This window comes from Megalopta genalis, chromosome 10 (assembly GCF_051020955.1).
Source record: "Megalopta genalis isolate 19385.01 chromosome 10, iyMegGena1_principal, whole genome shotgun sequence".
Taxonomy (NCBI): Eukaryota; Metazoa; Arthropoda; class Insecta; order Hymenoptera; family Halictidae; genus Megalopta; species Megalopta genalis.
In genome coordinates, this window is record NC_135022.1 from 9760166 (window position 1) to 9780698 (window position 20533).

At 35.0% G+C, this 20533-nt stretch overlaps 3 protein-coding genes across 5 annotated transcripts; all 3 read right to left on the reverse strand.

Moving 5' to 3' along the window:
- Positions 1-473: 473 nt before the first annotated feature.
- Bug22 (cilia- and flagella-associated protein 20) lies at positions 474-1600 on the reverse strand. Its single transcript, XM_033475515.2, has 2 exons — positions 994-1600; positions 474-917 (listed from the first exon to the last, which is right to left on the reverse strand). The coding sequence occupies exons 1-2, from the start codon at positions 1267-1269 to the stop codon at positions 612-614; spliced, it is 582 nt and encodes a 193-aa protein (XP_033331406.1). The 5' UTR covers positions 1270-1600; the 3' UTR covers positions 474-611.
- Positions 1601-1719: 119 nt separating this feature from the next.
- stau (double-stranded RNA-binding protein Staufen) lies at positions 1720-10125 on the reverse strand. 2 transcript variants are annotated; one of them, XM_033475517.2, is made up of 10 exons: positions 9937-10125; positions 9423-9497; positions 9114-9322; positions 8495-9034; positions 8163-8371; positions 7755-8087; positions 7144-7663; positions 6675-6883; positions 6426-6606; positions 1720-5743 (listed from the first exon to the last, which is right to left on the reverse strand). In XM_033475517.2, the coding sequence occupies exons 2-10, from the start codon at positions 9473-9475 to the stop codon at positions 5733-5735; spliced, it is 2265 nt and encodes a 754-aa protein (XP_033331408.1). In that variant the 5' UTR covers positions 9476-9497; positions 9937-10125; the 3' UTR covers positions 1720-5732. The 2 variants fall into 2 exon arrangements, with proteins under 2 accessions (XP_033331408.1, XP_033331407.1); XM_033475516.2 differs by having other exon boundaries at positions 1720-6606.
- Positions 10126-11476: 1351 nt separating this feature from the next.
- IntS6 (integrator complex subunit 6) lies at positions 11477-19526 on the reverse strand. 2 transcript variants are annotated; one of them, XM_033475551.2, is made up of 9 exons: positions 19394-19526; positions 19073-19150; positions 17693-17932; positions 17426-17606; positions 16614-17341; positions 16257-16532; positions 15843-16176; positions 14998-15759; positions 11477-14868 (listed from the first exon to the last, which is right to left on the reverse strand). In XM_033475551.2, the coding sequence occupies exons 1-9, from the start codon at positions 19508-19510 to the stop codon at positions 14660-14662; spliced, it is 2925 nt and encodes a 974-aa protein (XP_033331442.1). In that variant the 5' UTR covers positions 19511-19526; the 3' UTR covers positions 11477-14659. The 2 variants fall into 2 exon arrangements, with proteins under 2 accessions (XP_033331442.1, XP_033331443.1); XM_033475552.2 differs by lacking the exon at positions 19394-19526 and adding an exon at positions 19231-19376.
- Between the last annotated feature and the right edge of the window lie 1007 nt (positions 19527-20533).

The window sequence follows — 20533 nt, forward strand, 5'->3', positions numbered from 1 at the left end:
TTTTAACGTTCCTTCACGTTCCGTGTATTTTTTAACGTTCAATTTTATACATATCTTTATCAATCAGCCAGAATAATTATTAATTAGAAGTATATTACTTATCTATGTAAAGTTGATTTACATGAACTATCAAAAGATTTAACATAATCAACTTCTTTTCATTTTAAAAATACTAAATTATGGTTAATGGTCTATCAAACGATTTATAACCTAATGTAACTAATTTTTAATCTTGATTATGATTTTAGATTGCCACAATCATTTGTAAAAATATTTAATCAATTAACCTATATTGATTTTAATATTAAAACAAAACTACGATAAATAGTATAGCTAAATAAATGTATATCTCGTTTGAATGCTAAGAAATTCTTTTCTTGAGGAAGTATATTTCATGAAATATATATAATTACCTTCACAATTATTGTCATAGAATATTGTCATGGCGTATGGAATGAATATATTTGTCAAAGTACAAAGTGTATATATATTTATTTGATCAATTTAAACTCTAAATCCATGTCACAAATGCGATCAGTTTATAACTATCAATTGTGCATTCTAGTTCTTCCATTCAATCCAACGTACAAAATTATAAATATACTCTTAATTTAACACTTTGCTTTATTCTGTATAGGTAAGAATAATTTAAATTCCGCAGGTAATTCGTCTTCCGAATATAATCTATCCGAGAAGTATACCCTTCTTATTCTACAATTGGCATGGATTTGAATTCTCAATGTTTCCACATAGTTTGTTCCATACGCGCGTCTAGTAAAGTCTGCTAAATTGAATTGAATTTGATTCCATCCATCGTCCAGTCTCATCGGCATAGTGCAAATAAAGGGTTTCACTCTGGTAGTAGATTGATAATTGCTAGCTCGAAATCTACGGCGTACATTCTTATCATCGATTACCTAAAATAAACTAATTTGATGAAATTTGTAAATCAATGATAAAACCTTAAAAGATCATTTGATTTTTGTATCTTACCTGAACTTCAAATGTAAAGTACTTTTTCAGATTTTTGATGATCATTACTAAGAACGGCAATTTGATGCCCAAAGTTTTCCTGGGATCTGCTGGACACGTGATATACGTTGTGCTAACGTTACTACCCAATATTTCGAGTACTAAACTTTGTATATCATTATCCGTTATTCTCTTTATATGACCATTTCTTACTTTCTTATCCCAAATCTGTAACGGTTTGCTACCGATACTATACAAGATTGATAAAAATCCACTTTGGAATGTATTCTTAAACATTTTCCGTTTTTAACGTAAATGTTGCTTTTTCCCAAATTTTTCCTTTCAAACTACTATAAATTGGATGGATACGTTTCCAAAGAAATTTTGTGCACTCCGTGGTATTTATGTACAACTTAACCTCCCTTCATTTTACAACACTAACACTTATCGACAAGTTATACATTTCGAATCATTTCTATTCCGGGACAATGAATCTATATAACGTTTAACACTGTTTAATAAACGCGTACATTTTCATTGTAACTTATTATTTTTTTTCAGAAATTTGATTCTCCGAAATAACTTTGCCGATGAACATAACCTATACAATTTCTGTTTGATCAATGTTGCCGTGAGATTCGCAAGAACATTGAAAATCGATAGTCTCGAATTCCCTATGAAAATATCGAAGATTTTAAATCGATGAAAACGTCGAGGAATTGGTAAGATGAATACCACACGAACATGAACGTTTTTACAATCGTTTATTGATGTCAAATACAAACCGATAATATTTAAATAAGTGATAGACGTCTACGTATTAAACCAGTATTTTTTTTTTTCTTTTAAAACGGAGTTGACGATTCCTCGGCAATAAAAAACTTTATCAGTGTAAAATCTTCACTGTCATATACTGCTACTCTTTTAGTTTCTTCAGTAATATCGTTATCTTGGTTTTTGTTTTCATTCTATGTTATTGAAAATCACATTTTGCAACTGTAGTCTCTCGAGGAATGAATAAGAAAAACTCAAAAAAACCGACTACAAACATACATAAAACAAAACAAGCACAATTTCCATTGTCTGTAAACAATGAGAGTGTTGTGTGTGTGTGTGGTTTGTGTATAAATCGTGATTTCCTTGTTCAACAAAGACACTAACGTACAATCCTTCGTCACAAAATCTTTCTGGTAATTAGATTAGTCTTTTTTTTTTTACTTTTGCTGAAACGATTTCTTTGTTATCAGTACAAGTTCACAAAAATTTCCCATTTTTTAACAGAAATCATTAAATTGCTATAGTTCGCATAAAAATTATAATTCTTGAGACCGAAAACATAATATACATTATTATTAATTGGTAATTCATAATACGGTTATAAATAAGCGTACAATTTTCAGCGTTGATATCATCGCTGCCCGACAGTTACAGATATAACAGAAAAAGAAGAAAACAAAAAAAGTTTATTTCTAATGTATCTGCAACGTTTCTCGAAATTGGCTTCATCCTTTTTATTCCTTTGAGATAGTTCCACTTCGTACAGCTTAGTAATTAATACTTTATTTGCTTATTATTACGACTAACTATTGTATTATAGTTTACGCGGATAAAATAGGTCCTGCAACGGGGAAGGGGTGGGGTACGCTTTTCGCAAGATTCACATTTCGTCTATGAACATTATTATTCGTTCGAAATCTAATCAGATGAAAGAAAACAAAAATAAGGAAAGAGACGTTTTAACACACACGCGAAATCGTTTCCTTCGTTCTCTTTTCTTCCATTGTTGGAACAGTGAATCCTACGGGAAGAAGGAAGGCCCATCTATGAAGCGATATCTCGGAAAAAGGAACATTCATTATCTCGTCCTCGAGTTATCTATTTATATAAATAATTTTGTAAATTATCGCGCGCAAGGTAATACGAAAGATTGCCTTAATCAGAAAAAAGAATTTCATAAATAATGTACAAGCGATAACGAGTTCAAAATGAAACGACCCTTGTAAAAAGAAGAACATATGGGAAATGAAGTTAATGCCGTTTTCTAATTCGACTCGAGCTATTACTCGTAGGGTGAACGTATCGTTAATTATACGAACTTGCTCGTCGCACAAGTAACATTTCTTCAACTCGTAATTTGAAAACTAGAATTCTCATTTACGCGGGTCATTTTTTATTTTGAACTCTACAATTTTTCTCGTTTCTTCTTTAATAGAGCTCCATTAATACGGAGTTGCGTTGCAGATCATAAAAGAAGAATCGATCATGGACATACATCATGAATTCCGCAATCGAATAATACCGCTGCTGTCTCTCATTTTGTTCTGTTTTCATTATCGTCGAATAACATTCGAGATATCTTTCAAATAGATTTATGCAAATAATGAATATAAGATAAGTCTTCGGCACGAACTGTAACGTCGTATTTATCTTTCACCATTAGACAAAGATACGCGATCAAGGTTGATGATCTCTCGACGTTATCTTCATTCATTATTATATCTTTTTCTTCTTTTTTCTTAATCGTTGCCTTAATATCGTTAAAAATTAATCTTGGCAATAAGACAAAATTCATGACGCTTCAAGTATATCGTTACGTTGCGTACCATCGCGATGAGTCCGCGATAAAATGTATCTTTGATCGCGATTATGACGTAACGGGACAAATTTTGAATTATTACCATTTCCTACTACAATTTCCGATACATCCAGAATCAAATCAGGTTTTCTTAGTGGATAACGGATGTACGAAAATTTGAATGTCCTTTACTTCTCAATACCTCACGGAACACGAATATTATAACCCCAGAGTGCTTCTAGGCCCCACAAAAAAGCAAATTGGGGCAATCATATATGAATATATCACATTACCTTTCTTCAATTCTACAAAACTGAACAGAAACGAGTGCAGAGTTTATTGAGTACGTTGAAGAGTCTCCAATGAATTACCAAAGGTTTGGTAGTCTTAGCAATTAAAACTAAAACAGGAATGAGAGCTTTCATTCGATTGGAGACGCTTGAAGCACGTAACTCTCTGACATGTTCTGACATGTTAAATTTCGTATCGAAGATGCGCGCTTCGTGTTACTTACAATGATTCCCATTAATATTCGCATAACTTTTGAAACGTAATAACTTTCTTAGAACTACACTAAACGACTTGAATTTTTGTTTAGATAATAAAGGGATCAGTTTACTAGACAATTACTAGAAAGCTTCTTCTAAAATTTTGTTATTGCTTAGAATGATAAAAGAAAATAAATACTCTCATTTTTTAACTTTTTTTTCCTGAGCCTATAACGAAAATTTAAGAAATGCGTTTCGTTGATCTCGATAATTTATATGCATGTTGAAAATTTCATCGAAATCAGTTGACTTTGGTATGAGCTGTTAAACAATTGAAGATCACAAAAATTGCAGTTTTGTTCCGATTTTTGACATTTCCGATCAATAAGCGCGAGAAATCTGCAGTTTTTAAAATCTTTTAATGCTTGCAACTTGTCTTTGCGTTAACCGATTTCAATGAAATTTTCATCATGCATACAACTTATCAAGATCTACAAAACGCATTTTTTAAACTTTCGTTATAAGCTCAGATAAAAAAGTTAAAAAAAAAACAAAATTTTTTAGTTTGTTTTGTCATAACAAGTAATAACAAAATTGTAATAAAGTAATTTAGTCATTATCTAGTATGTTAGTCCCTATATCATCTAAAAAAAATTCAAATTATTTGATGCAGTTTTAAAAAGTGTCCGAATATTAATGGAAGTTACTGTAGACCGTTATGTACATTTTCAGGATAATCGTGATTGAAAAGAACTGCGTTTCGTTCAACAAAATGAAAATTCTGATCAAACTCATCTATCTTTTTCAAATTTCTTTTTGAACTTATGTACACGAAAATCCACGAACCAAATGCAGTATTTCACCGATTCGAATGCGCTGATATCAGGTAATAAGACATAACAGACATTCTATTCGCGGAAGAATGAGAAAGCTAAGGATTAAATAGAGAAATTAAGAGATGGCCGCATTTCATCTCAGATTTCAATATTCTTCTCGCTTAAATGTTTCTACAATGTTCTAATGATCATAAACCATGACTCTCTGGAGTATGATCATTTTATTCATTCGGTTATGACGTCTATGCGACGACTCGTGTTTACCGATTGTGGTCCTATCAACGTAATTGTTATAATAAATATAGTAGAGTCGATGTACACTGTTAGGATCACAATCTTGATCAAGCACCAATAAGAATTCTTATGTTTCTCTTCCTCTCTTTCTTTCTCTCTCGAGGTACCATACCGTAGTTCTACAAGCGTAGAAAAAAACTGTAATATAAATGATGTCATTCGATACGTAATCGCCCCATATCGAATGTAGATCCGACGCTTTAGTACCATTTAAGCTTCAAGATGGTCGCAAAAATCTGTTGGAGACGCTGCTGCGAATGCTCGTTTCTGGCCACTTGTAAAACAAATTACATTTCTGCATGCGCTCTCTCTCTCTCTCTCTTTTTATCTCATTAATAACTTGAGTGGTTATTGGTGCTTGAGCAATTTTCCTGACGCGATTAAGGCACTGCAAAAGACTGATCCTCCGTAAAAGCTATTGATCTTCCAAATACGCGGTCCATTATGTTAAAGACGTAATGGCGTAATATGCGAAGACCGAGTCATCGGTGATTCAATGTTTGAAGTTATCGTGTAATAAGGCCCAGAGAGACTGACCAAGAAGTATCATTTCCCGTCGATTAGAGTTCATTCAACAACTGTAATTACACGTAAATATATTAATAAAAAGCAAAACGTATTGATTATGGTGCTACATACAAAAATATAATTTAGGAAGACTAAAAGCAACGGTGCACACTAATAAAAACGAAAATCTGCAATTCTGATTACATAAAATTAGCAAGATAGTATTATAATTAATAATTAGAATAATAATAATAGTAATAATAATAATGACGATGATGATGATGGCGGTGGTAGTGATAATGATGATGATGATGACAATCGTGGTGATAATGACGATGAAGATGACAATGATATTGAGATGATGTATGATAATTATGATAATAATAATAATAAATGTAATCGACCACTCAAGTATGTTTGTATGTATACGCGTAAATCAAATTATTAATCTTGAGAATTCCACGATACAATTCAAAGTATCAAGGTCTAATATTAATTGTCTATATTAATATTAAACCTATAATAAAATCACGCGCTTTTCTAAGATCATTTTAAAACGTGCCTTTTTCTTATCCATGATTTGTGAAAATTTCTATGAATAAGTTAGCTTTCCTTTGCAATGCCTTAAAACGGCAATGTAAATTAAAGATACGTTAGATAAGCCTTAGACACTATATGATTACTTATCGATAGTTCCATCCATTATATTGTTTTTAACTTGAATGCTAATATGAATTCCATCCCCGGACGCACCTTTATCTTTTTTTGTTTGCGGATTGGATGCATTGTCAAGACCCAGCTTGCTTAAAGTGCGTAAAGCTTTCAATGCCGCTTGATTACGGCTCGCGTTCCTTGTCGGCCCATTGCCATGACAAACTTGCGGTGGGTCTGTACTCAACGTCACCAGTGATAGATATTCTTTATTTACTGCACCCTAGAAGTTTTGAAAACTATTGCAATCACGCGTACATATTTTTATATATACGAACCAATATATTATACCTTAGGAAAATCGTTGAATTCCACACTGAACTCCAATAATTGAGACAGATACATTAATTGATCTTTAGGAGAAACTGTAGCTGGGTTTTGTTGTTGTTGTCCTCGCAGTTCTTCGGCAACAATTTGTACACTAGGTCCGCTACCCAATTTCGATTCTTGACCTCCGTCCACCAACAAAAGTCCAGGTACTAACTGACGTCCAATCGTTCCTGATCACAATTGACAAAGATTTTTCAAAATACTCACGCACGACGAATATTGTACATTAGGTACGTCCAAACCGATTTCATCAGTGACTGTAAAGCCAAAGCCGTGTGAATGACAAAGCAAGTTTGCTTTCACACGATATCCCTACTACTCTATTAGATTTCCCCGCCGCATTTTTCTCTTAATACCTACCTATCTTTGGCTCTTTTGATCGCAAGGGCAGTGCTTGGCTATACCTGATTTTTCAATTTTATTGTCTTACCTCCAACTGGATGAGATGGGGTTTCATTGATCTGTTCATCTTCCAAAAAGGTAACTTTCCTAGGCTTTGATTCAGTGTTCTCATTTTCTCCTGTTTTTATCGATGGTTTTGTTGGCTGTGGTTTACTGTATCCTAATTGAGTCAAAAGAGCTTCCGCCGCGGCTCGTTTAGCTAGCTTTTTATTAGGACCCATTCCTTGAGCGGAATGCTGACCCATAGTAACTTCCATGACGAATTCTCTTCGTCTTGGGCCGCCTTTCTCTTCAATTAAATTATAGACGGGCTCTTTTTCTCGTTTAGCTTGCTGAATTTGAACCAATCGTGAGATTGGATTTACTTTCTCCGCAGCTTCAGACTCGGATCGTGGCTCTTGATAAACTTTTATTAAATTTCGTGATTTTTTCTTTGTCGTTGTCGATTTGCGCTTTACTCGCATCGGACGATTTTGTATAGTTTCGGGCAACGGAGGCAAACGATTCAGTTCTTCCAGCATAAACTCGGCTGCATGTCTTTTCGATACCTAAAGGATGATAGACCATAAAATATTAGCAATATTGCAATATTGAAAATACTGATGTTTTACTGGTGAATATACCATATGTACAACTTACCTTCTTTGAGGGTCCTTCTCCAAACGTAACTTTGTCTCCGATAGTACATTGTGTTTTAAATGTCCGAATATGAGGCTTACCGATTTCAGATACAACTTCGAAACTAACAGGTAAACCACGTTTCAATGCCCTCTCGTGAACCAACGATACAGGACTTTTCAATTCGGCGATGGGGTCTTTGGCATCGCCTATAGTACCGTTCTCGCCCGTGCTACAAGTATTCGCTACTTCTGGTAATGGTAATTGACGCAACTGTTCTAAAGCTTTACTTGCTGCGTCATGACGTGCTGCTTGACCTGTCAGACCCCTACCAATGAATTCGCGTTCTCCTACCTGTAAATTTGGACGTTTAATGCATGCTACACGTTTTTACAACAGAATTTCAATAACAATCGGGTATTCAGTTACTTTTAAAGATATAAAATACAATTGAGGTTCTGCATGGAAACTACGATTATACGTAGGAAAACGTGGATTAAATATGCGGGGAAAGTGTCCTAGACCGTGCGTAACATATTGCTGTAACCCTGCTGGGGGAGCCTGTCTAATGGTATAAACAGTGGGTTCTCCTCTTTTCATAGCCAAAGCATTTAACTCGACGGTTGGTGGCAAATTCCCTGCAAAAGAATTCTCTGTAATACTTCAAATCATTCATATCAGTGCCGTTCATAGTTGATACATATTACAGCACTGATTTTTGCATCTTGCTCTAGAATGTTTAAAATATACTATGCAACTACCAGAACCACTGAACCATTTTTCTGGATGTGCTACTCTCATCGCCTTTGTAGGTTTTGGTGGAGGCCGTTGATACCAGGTCTTGTTTAACGCTTCTGTAGCAGCACTATGCTGAGCTTTCTTTATACTAGGACCTTCGGCAATGTATTCCTCTTGGCCGAGTTTCAGGGTTACCGTGAATCGTTTCTTGTGCGCTGGTCCTTGTTCGTTAGTCAACCTATATTGGTGCTGAATCTTATTAAAACGTGCTAACTCATTCAATAAGCACATTGGTGTTTTTTCTTTCATGTTTGCCAAAGCTGGATCAGTCACGTTAACGTGATTTTGGGTAGGTGGACTCTGCTCTCTGGACTCTCCATTATTGGTTTCATTTGTGGTCTGTTTATTTTGTTCTATGGGTTGTGGTTGTGGCACGTGTTGTTGCGAAGGAGGATTCTGTTGTGTATTTTGCTGCGGATATTGCGGTGGTTGCACATTTGGATTTTGTAGAGTCACAGAGACAGTGTTCGCTTGGTCTTTTAAACTGACGCTAACCATGGTGCCTACAAAGTAATATAATTATATTTAGGCAAGCACTGTTTCAGAATGTACAGAATTACAATTAAAATCATCTATTAATACCGCTTGTATTGTGTGCATTCATGCCCATCAACATTGGTTGCCGTGGATTTCCATGTGGTGGACCAGGATGTTGTATGTGATGAATATGTTGTTGATGGGGGGGCATGGACAGTATTTGTTGATGTGGATTCCGATGCGGTAACGGATGCTGAGGCTGGTGTAAAGGGGCCATGTTAGCCTGTTGCATAGGTCGCATCGGACCTCCCATTCTAGAAGAAAGGAGACAGAACACATATCTCCGTTATATCTAACAGAAGACTGAATATCGATCAAGGGTTAAAATATGCAGTAATAAGAATCATTACAAACCTATTATGATCTCGTAGTTGGTTTTGCATTGTATGATGTTGATGACGTATCATTGTATAAAAAGTTATGCAGAACCTGAAATTAAAATACAATATCAAATAGATTGCGGATAAAAAACGCAATTGACATAAATAAACACAACTTACATAAATTAATATTTATATGGAAAGCTTAAATATTTACGTACGATAATTAAAGATTAACAATAATGGTTCGTTCGAATCATACTTTTGGTTGAAGAATAAATCCAACCACTTAATGTAAATTAACATAGTGTAAGCTGGGATTTTAGAATTCTAAAGACAGTGACTAAGTTTCGAATTTGTTTGACAGTATCGTTGAATACATGTACTATTTAGGTTACGACGAAAACTTAAGAAATTTGTCAGCAGTTAAGAAATACGATAATGTTGACTAGATAAAATGCATTTCTTTTCTTCGAACGAATCAGTCAATAGACAATGGGCTTGGCCCGGCTATTTGGCAGTGGAACTATGCGGTCAAATTTTCTTACCGAAGTTTGCTCTATTTCACGAAAATTTTCAAGTTATTCAACAGTGAAATTTCCAGCGAAACAGATCTGCCACTTTGGGGAACACTGCCAGGCCCTTTACACGGCTATTGGCAAACAGTAAAGAAAAATCGTCTGTAGACTAAAATGCGGCCATTTTGATGTGTGCCTCTCGGCCACCGTCTCTCGCCCCTTCCAAAGGACATCTTATACTTTCCGATTTTTTTAAAAGTCCAAGATATCGATACTGATTATCGATACTCTCGATTATTTAAATCAAAAATTGGTCAAAGTTAACATTGTGCTTCGACATAATATTTTGCGCCTTGTTTTAAAAAGTAATTATGAAACATTTTGATATATTATTTGTTATTTGTATACGTACAAACTTTAGGCCGTTATTACATATCATGTTTTGGAATAAATAAAATGATATTCAAGGTGATCGCTGTCCTTTATAATCGAATTTCAAGCAACAGAAATATTTACGACCCATATGTATACTTGTACGTATGTACATATGTACTTTATATGTATGTTCATATATGTATGTATTTTCGTGTTGTCGAAATAAAATTTAATCACCAACGCTGGGGACATATAACAGATATGTACATACTTCCAAAACATTAGTTAACACCAAAAACGAAATCTAGTGTATAACAGTGTAATCAAAAGTTTATACGTTAAAACTCGAAAGTAAAGATAACTTCATTGTATAATAAGTCTGTAGCGACAGTTGAAATATTTACGGAATTAAATCGTTTTTTAAGCTTCGGATAGTTGGAAATATAGTAATTTTCTCAAAGAACAATTGCTTTTTTAATTCAGGCAGCTTAAGATATAACCACATACGTACATAATATTTAATCAATTGTACATATGTATAAATTCATCGTAGAATCTGGCATTTTTCATATGTACATATACATATGCATACACGTATACATACATTATTATGTATTACGTATCATTATCACAGCGGCGATCATTATTTCTCCATTATATCTAAACTTTAACATCTTAAATAGATAGCCGAATTACAGATTATTTTTATAAATCTGTATGTAAAAGCTGTCATAATATAACTATTCTTTCTATTACATATATATATTGTATGGTTTGTTCAAACTATGAATATAAGGCTTAAAATCTGATTGGCATTATTTTTGGTATGAGAGTTTTATTAGTTATTAGTTAGTTATACGAGCTATCAATTCTTTCTCTTCTCTTTTATTAAATGAAACCACTATTAATATTGTTTACTCCTGGCAGAATTGATACAGAGCTAAATGAGAATTGAAATTAGAGTACTAAAGAGAAACCTAACCCAAAAATATTATTCTTTGTACTGAACAAATGGCCTATTAAGATTTGAGTACTTCATAACAGCTAATTAATTCAATTATGTATATGTCTGCACGTATTTATTCCATTGTTAGTCATTTACTTTAACTTGTTCTATAATTAACTTAGTGCCAACTATACTAAGCAGACAGTAATCGTTAAAAGTATTACACAAGGGAAATAACAAACTCCAAAATGATGTGTCAATTGTCTTTTCATTTATTTTTTTTTAAAGATTATCTGCTATGTACTTTGTTTTAAAATATAAACGTAAAAATGGAACAATCATTTCAATATGAATTTCCTTAGTAGTAACCATCGATACGTATCTATTTACAATGGTATATGTACAATAATGCACACAGTAGCAATATAGGTCTAATAAAAGAATAACAGATTAAATATACTTTAAACAATATGATAAACATATACGCAACACCGGTACAATAAATAATAATTTGAAATAAAATTTGAGACAAATTGGAGATACTTGCTAAAAAAGAATTATATTTCTAATTTAGCGAAGTATGGGATACAAAAAGAATTCTAAACACATCAACTAGTCATATCGTATTAAAACTTGTAGTTTAAATTTGTTTCTGTATGAAAAAGTACTAAATATATCGAATTCTTCCATGAAAAAAATTGTAAATACTCTTTGTACATTTACAAAATACACTGACCCGATAAAAGTATTACACATAGAGTTCCCTATTCTCCCCACACTTTTTTGGCAACTATCTTTGCTCGATTTCTGTGGATAAATAGAGCTACGATAAATAAATTACAGTTGATGTAACAAAATTCTGATAATTGTGTTACATTTGCCATCATATTTTCTCTTTCTTATTATCTATTAATTCATCGTAGAATCGCACTTTGTGTTATGTTCATTCAACTTTCTTATTAATTTCTCTTTGGAGCCAATAAGCGTCTAGCATCATTGTCTCTGAGACTCAGCTAAGCTCCTTTATTATAAAATAATTTATTAAACGTTTAACGATTTTAATTCAATAAATACTATTTGATATACAATTTCGCTACTAAATTTACAAAGAGCAGAATATAGATATATTTAGTGTCCCTGTAAAAAAAAGTTCAGGTTGATTATCTTACTTGAATGTTGTTTAAATACAAAAGGGCCGGTGATCACGAGTTTTGATATAAAAATGCATCAACAGGTAATTGAGGCAATGCTTAGAAATCAGTTTCATGGAAAACTGATATTAGAAAGTCTTTAGAGATGGCCCCTTTATATTTAAATCTGACTAATTTATAATCTAATGATGAAGATGATATGTTGCAATTTATTAGTATATTGCTCCAAAGCTTTCTCTACTTATACAAAATCGATAATTAAGTGAATATTGAACAGATGAAATATGCTTTGACAAAAGCGTGTATAATCATGCATAATGTGTGTATGATTTGTTTAATCAATCAATGCATGTGTAAGATAATCTTCCTGATCGTTGAAGTTAGGACAGTCTACATAATATTTGGTCAAATCACTATCACTCCTTATATAGATTGTAACAAGTGACTTTGACATTATTAATTATTTATATAAATCATTGCTATCACTGTATATTTTTTTTAACCCACTTCCATTTAATATTAAACAACGTATGACTACTTTTTTTTAAGTTGAGCACATAATAAACGTACAATTTCTAAATAGATATCGGAAAATTTATAATTAAATTACGTAATTTGCAAAAAGTGTTATTCCCATAATTACTTTCATTAGAAAGTATAATATTCGGATGTAATGTCACGAGCTTTTCGATGAAGCAATTTGAAATGGTCTTAATGTAAAAAGTTATTGAAGTGGGTTAAAAATAAATATAATCTCCTTTCACACTAATTTTCAATAGCATTAGGCACTGTCAACCCTTCATTGAAGATTCTTCAATAAGTTCAATTCTATAAGGTAACGTTGAATATAAAAATTAGCTTTCGCTTGTTATGATAATTTTCGTACGTTAAAAGCCAACATGTCATCGTGTGCATCGAATTCCGTAAAAGAAGATTCATTACGACAAAAACAGTTCTATTTTCCAGGGTATTTTAATTTAGCGAATTACATGATAAAATATAGCGTATGTTCTTCCTACTTACAAAATGTAAATTTTTACAATTCTTCTTTAAAACAAAAGATATGTATTCGACTCGCGTAAGGACTCGCACCGAAGCGCCTTCTCATATGATTATAGAAATTAAGACTTTAATTTGGCTTTATACTAGTAACAACATATATAATAAAATGTTTAGAGCGTATCATGTGTTGATAAACTTATCTCTTGATCTGTATTCTAGATCACAATAACGTGTATATGCGAAGAATTTTACAAAAGGAGAAGAAAGAACGAGGCATGGTCACAAAGAAAATACATTGTCGATGTGATTCTGTCTGTTTTTTAAACATCAAGATACTCGATTGTGCAGCTGGTAGAATTGTGCTATTCACTTAATATTGTACTTTCTCAGGGCACTATATTTATCTAAATTTTCTTAAAATGTAGACGCGAACTTGGAAGTTAGACTATAACTGCTAATTATTACACAACAAATACATTTTAAATCAAAGAGCGTCGCGGATGCCTGCATCCGAGATTCAGAGAGTTTCTAAGAGTCATATCCCTAACGAAAAACAGTCTGATATTATTTTTTACAAACGGCATACTGTGTTTTCGTTACTAGAATTAATTACAATTATTTAAAAACTGTAGCGTTTCACGGCCTACAGTAACAATATAATAATAATAATAATAATGATGATAATAATAATAATAATAATAGTAATGATGATGATGATGATGATGATGATAATAATAATAGTTGTAATAATGATAATGAATTAAACTTCTAATTAAAATGTTAGACCATTAAATGAGAAAGCTCAAAATATCAAATTTCGAATATTTTTGGAACCAATCCGAGGAATTCTTTCGCACAATAGAGATTATTTAGAATCGAATACATTTACGTATTTACTGAATGAACGATAACAAAACTTTATTGTCGCAAAATATATAATCGATTGAAAAAACATATTTCTACCAACTGTACAGTCACAATGACGAGAAACAAAGCGAAAATCAGAGAAAAAGGAGTATGAAAGTCATATCTCCTTGGTTGACATCCAGAATGCTATTTGCTTTCGTTAGATTTATCAATTATTATCACTTCGCGCGCCTTGGCAACATACACCCTTAAACGCTAAACACGCTTTTATCGCTTTACAGATGTACGAATTGCTTGATGGGCCAGCTTGTGTCTTATTCGGGACACATTCCCGTATCGTCCGTTCGACTGGTTTAGTCTTTTCAGCTTTTTTCTGGTTACTCGAATAATGCCCAAATTATGCAATCGACCCTTAGCTTATTTTTGTGGCACCATTGTGATTCACCTTGTGGTTTACGGTCCAGCTATCCTCTTGTACGGTTTTTAAATATTCTTCTAGCAACGATGCCAAATTACGTCTTTTAAATCTTAACGATTCTTTCACAATATCTCGCAAAAACGCAAGTCGTATATCTAGAGTCCCTTGAATTTGGTGTAAGTGTGAAAATAGTGTCGCGTAATCTGAAACGAAATCACCAAATATTACTAATGATCGATTGTTTCATTTTAATGCTTCCAATATTGTTACCAATAAATGCTTTACACGCGTGGAGGTAACAATAATAATATTCGTAAAATATATCAACTTACTTGTACCTCTTCTCCGTACTTCTTTATATACAAGCTCTCGAACAGACAAGTTATGTTTTCTAATGTCTTCCAATTCTTTCTTCGTCAAAACTTTGTCCTTCTCCACCTTTGGTTCGCGCTTCTCCTCGACGTGATTGGTTAACCTATCGTCAACCGGATTCTCAAGTTTCTCACTGTTATCAACACAATCGTTCAGAGGTAGTTTATTACACTCAATTTTAACATTGTCTGTTTTCTCCGGTTTTATGTCATTCTTTGGGGCATCAAGGTTATTAACTACCGGCATCAGAATCGGTGGAGTGTCCATGTGGTTGTTGGTATGTTCTACTGGGATCGGTTCAAATACTGGTATCGTTGGCATTTCTGCAAGACCGTTTACCAATTTCTCCGATGAATTAACTGTTGATACATTCGATATATTTGGTGTACTGGAGTTCACTGTGGTCAATGGAGTTTGATTCTGATCGGCGGCGGCTGGAGTCACTTGATTCTTCGTATCGTCTACCCAAGGAATCGGCGAACTCGGAGGACTATTAGTCGGTGTATAAGTTGGTGTATACGACGGTCTTCGTACAATAACATCCTTGGGAATTGGACCCGGCTTTCGCTTGTTTGGCGGCGGTTTCGAAGCTAACGAGCCTCCTCCATCCGAAGCTGGCAGCGACCGTTTCAGACCACCCTTCGAAGTTGAAGACGTCGCTCCAACCATATCGATATCCGCTTCGTCTACCATCATTCTTTTATCTATCTTGAAAGGATTACCTAAAATTCAACAACACCGAATAAAGCATTGATTTGACTTTTTGATTTTGATTTATCCAACTTTGGGTCCGTCGAATAATTACCGAACATATGCTGCCTCACTGGAACACTCTCGATCTCTCTTAAGGGCGGAGTCATACGTTTCAAGTATTCCTGATAATTCCCCATTTGTGCTAGAGGCATCGAATGAACATAATCGTCGTCGAGCAATTTTGTGTGTAACAAGCCAGGTTGTAAAAAGTTGGCACGCATTCTAACGACTTGATCCAAAAGGGATTTCCGCGGTACATCGAATGCGTTTCGATAACTGTGTGCGCCATGCTGTTGATTTCGAACTAATCCAACTACAAACCCACCAAACTCATTCAATTGATCCCTCAGTCCTGTAAACTTATCCTGCAGCAACGGGTGTGATACCTATCATGACAAAAAATATAGTATTAGTATTTCCATCATTGACGATGGTATGAAACTGTGATAATTTTTTAAACAGTTACCAAATCTTTCTTGAGTGGAGTTCTTGGAATAACTCTTACTCCGTCCGTTACCGTTGTCGTACTACCATTTACTAGATTCTTCGTCATATTTGCAGCAGCGAGTTGTTTGGAGAGAACTTCGTTGCAAAGTCTATCGAATTCTATTTTCGCTTGATTCTTCAATCGTTTTAAGTAATTCAAAACGCTGTAGGACAAAGAATTGTCCATATTATCAGGAATTAATGTTTGTGCCAATGGCGCTGGTGCACCCATCCTAGTTAAAGCCCTCCTGAGAGACTAAAGAGTAAAACACACACGATATTAATAAAACGTACCAAAACAAGATCAATATCATTTAAAAATCAATGAATTACGTACTGCTGCATAGTATGTCGGCATAGTCCTCATATAATTCTGAAATTGAGTTCTCCATTCGTTTGTTGGTTTCAATCTATGAACCTTGAACAGCTCCTCTAACAAAGGCAAGAGCACCGGATAATTATAGGGCATTACAAACAGATTCACGCATGTTAAGTTCGTGCTTGCTTTTAAGTATCCAAATGGATGACCCACGTCGCTAGATTTATAGGAATTGGCTACAAAAACTTGCCAACAAATTGTTGGCTGCTTTCTAGCTAAAATGTATTGTGTTAACGGACTCGGTTCTAACTCGTATTTATCGAATGGAAGATTTTCTATCACCATGGGCTCTTGGCTGGTGCAAGTAAACTTTACGTTTGGATGTGCCGATCTAGGTGGCAGAGAACTAGCACTCAGATCAGGCCAAAAGCTTTCAGGAATCGGCCAAAATCCCACTGCAAAACCTTTCTGTGCTGATCGTGGAACATAAATGAGTCTTCTACAAGAATGCCACGTTGGATTTCCAGGTACCATCGGATTAGGCGGGTACTGCGCTCGACTTCCGTTTGCCGTTCCATTCTCTTCTTCGTTTTCATCGTCGTCCGCATGTTGTGCTTCATTTGTCAAAGGTGGAGGATCTGGTCCGATCTTCTCAAAATTGATCACTACTCCAGATTGAACCTTTTGTACCAAAGAGTCTATGCATTGCATCATCATTCTAAACGATGTTATGCAATATGAACGACCTACAAACGATGAAGAATATCTACATCTTAATTACTGTCCATGGTAAGATGTACAAAATCATGTTGGAAATGTACTATTCATACCTCCGGTAACTTCGCACATAACATCTATAGGAGACGAGTCGTTCGCAACTATTCCAATATCTCTTTCGACAGCTGGTGTTCCAGAAAGGCGTAATACCAAAGAAAATAATCTTTGGTCCCACCTGAATGGCTCCTTTGTCAGCTCTGATCCAGGTATGGGAGAATGCATGGGCAATGTAAACTGTTAACAATTTTAAAAATTACCATATGGTGTTACTAATTAAGCTTCACAAACTTATATTTTAATGCCACTTCTTAAATGCTTACATCCTGATTCACTCCACTGTTAGTCGTATACTTTCCTCCGTCTGTAATGACAACGATAACCGATGGTTCCAGATAAAAGGGACATCTTCCTTGACCATATGTGTCTATACCAGTCTGCATACGGTTTATATTTAAGACGTCTAAAGCATGTTTTAAAGCAGCACCCAGTGTTGTCAATCCGACGCATTGTAAATTCTTAAGCTCATTCATAAACGTCGCTAAATTTTCTTTCCAGCCAGCCTAGAATAAAGAAAATATATTTTCAATTGTTTAAACATAATTTCTGGAAATTACTTTATTGTTACAATTGTAAATTTGTTATTGATAAAATGAAAAATGACGATAAGGCTAATGGATCAAGAAAGAGTTAGTTTACTTTTGCTACTGAAGTTGTGAAATAATGGAGAAATAAGAAAGAGCTTTACGCAACATTAAACATTAAAACAACAAAGAATAGCCATGAAAAATTTACAGGCATGATCATCTATTGCATCAACAATTTTTTTAGCTTAGTTTTTTGGCTTCCCATGGTAATTCTTCATTGTGTCAGAGCTTGGTGTCGCGTAGACACTCTTTCTACTTCCCTACCATTATTTGACAGGCGACAGTACCTGAGTCGTTTTAACAATATCTAAATGTGGCTCCTTCTTGAGCCATGAGCCTGATCACTGTACTCAGTCCTGAAAATTAAAAAACGAATTAGAGATCTGGCATGAAGTATTTTGAACAGAAATAATATAAAAACTTTTGAAGGGAGGATAAAGACACTTGCTAACAAGTGACTAAAAAACTATCTGATTGGAAAAGATTGTGAGGGAAAACTATTATGTATAGAATATTGTTAACTCAGAACCTGATAAAATCTCGAATACAGATTCTAACAATATTACATTCAATAGCAAATGCTTAAGACAACTCACCTCGGATAGAGGTGATTAGTACCGTACTAGTAGTACTGATTAATACCGTAGTTTCCAACAAATTCTTTAATCTTTTAATTCTAATATGCAGAAATTTATTAGTATTTTATGAATAACATCTATGTAAGGACATATATTCCAGATGTAACTGTACTCGTATAATCATAACAATATAAGTAAATGCTGTTACAATCAATTGTAGTGGGCCAATGTTGAATATAAAATAACCTAAGTACGATTAACTATTTAAAAGGTATAGCTCACCCAAGTCTGTGGCTAACATGATATAGAGTATGTGTATGCCCGTATGTGTGTGCGCGCGCTCGTTTGCGTGCATCTGTGAAGGAGACACAGAAAGAAGAAGAGGAAAAGAAATGGAAAATATCACGGAAAAGAGAAGAAAGAAAAGGACGATAAGTATGAAAAGCAATGATGTAGTGAAACGTTAAGGAAAACATACCTTGATGTTCTGAGGTGGATCTTCGAAGGTCAGTAGCATGTAACGATCTCCACGACTTTCCGGTGATCTCTGCCTCACCTGAAAGAGAACGATCGCAGATTGAGAAAAAGATTGGCGACAACAGAACCGAGGCAAGTTAGAGCAGTTATTAACGTTACTCTCTCCACGACGAGGATGGCACGAGTCGACGAGGACAACGACAACAACGACATCGACAACGACTATGACCACGATCACAACCACGATCACATCACGACAACGACGACTCGGCCTAACCCATGACCGGGAGAGAGAGCCGGGAAAGCTGTGTGACTAGCGTACCTTTACGAAAGTCTCTACGGCGCTCTTGGCTACGTCCAAAAGCGTGGGTCGCCCGCCCAAATATGCCCTCTGATTCATGGAGGCCGACGTGTCGATCAAAAAGACTATTATGGTCATCTTCGCGAGACAAACCCGCTCGTTCTCTCGAGGTCGTAACTGCGGCCCGAGACCTCCCGTAGTCAGAACTAGCTAGCTAACAGCCCTACGACGGCGTGGCGCATAGCTGCTTCGACCATTGAACGCTCTCCCGAATACGCTCTCCGAAAAACTTCTTTTATCGTAACGGCGCCCGCTTCGCTCTTACTCTCTTTTGATCTCTTTCTCTTTCTTTTCGTTTCTATCTCTCTCTTTCCCTCTTTCTATATATACATATACACACACGCGCACACACATACATATATGCAAGTATATAGCTATGTATGTATATATAAATTGTATATATATACATGTGCGTGTGTATATATATACATATATATATATATATATATTTATGTAATTAGTATATATGTATATATATATACATGCATATATATATATTATAAGAAGGTCTCTTTTTCTCTTTCTCTCTACACCGAACCGAATCTACTGTTACTACTGTCGCGCAGCTCTGGTGCTCGAATGTGGCTGGTGTAGAGCAGCGCAGGATAGCAGCTGAAACGCAGCCACGAGATCGCGGAATCGTCGTGAGTCGGACAGGTCCGTATGCCAGCCTGCCCGCTTCTTCTCTTTTTTAGACCGCTCCCCTCTCTTCTCACCGTATTCCAGGCCCTACCTTTACGTTTCTCTCTCCTCTCTATCTCTCTCTTTCTCACGTGCCACGAATATATTCTCTCTTTTCCTCCTCTAGAATTTCTATCCTCCTTGATCTTTCATCTCTTTCCTTACCGTCTCTTTTCCCTTTCTCTCTCTCTCTTTCACTAGTCCCCTCTTTCTTTGTTATAGCGCGGCGGGAGCGAAACTCGACCTTCTCTCTCCGGTGTCTAGCTTGTCTCTGTTGACGATACTCTCGTTCGTTCTGCTCGTGGTTGCACTGCGTCGCAAAACACGTGACCGACAGACACCTCTTCCCATTGGCGATCCCCCCACCGCAGAAACTTTTGTCATTGCTCGTCCGAAAAGCATTGCACATGATCGCACATT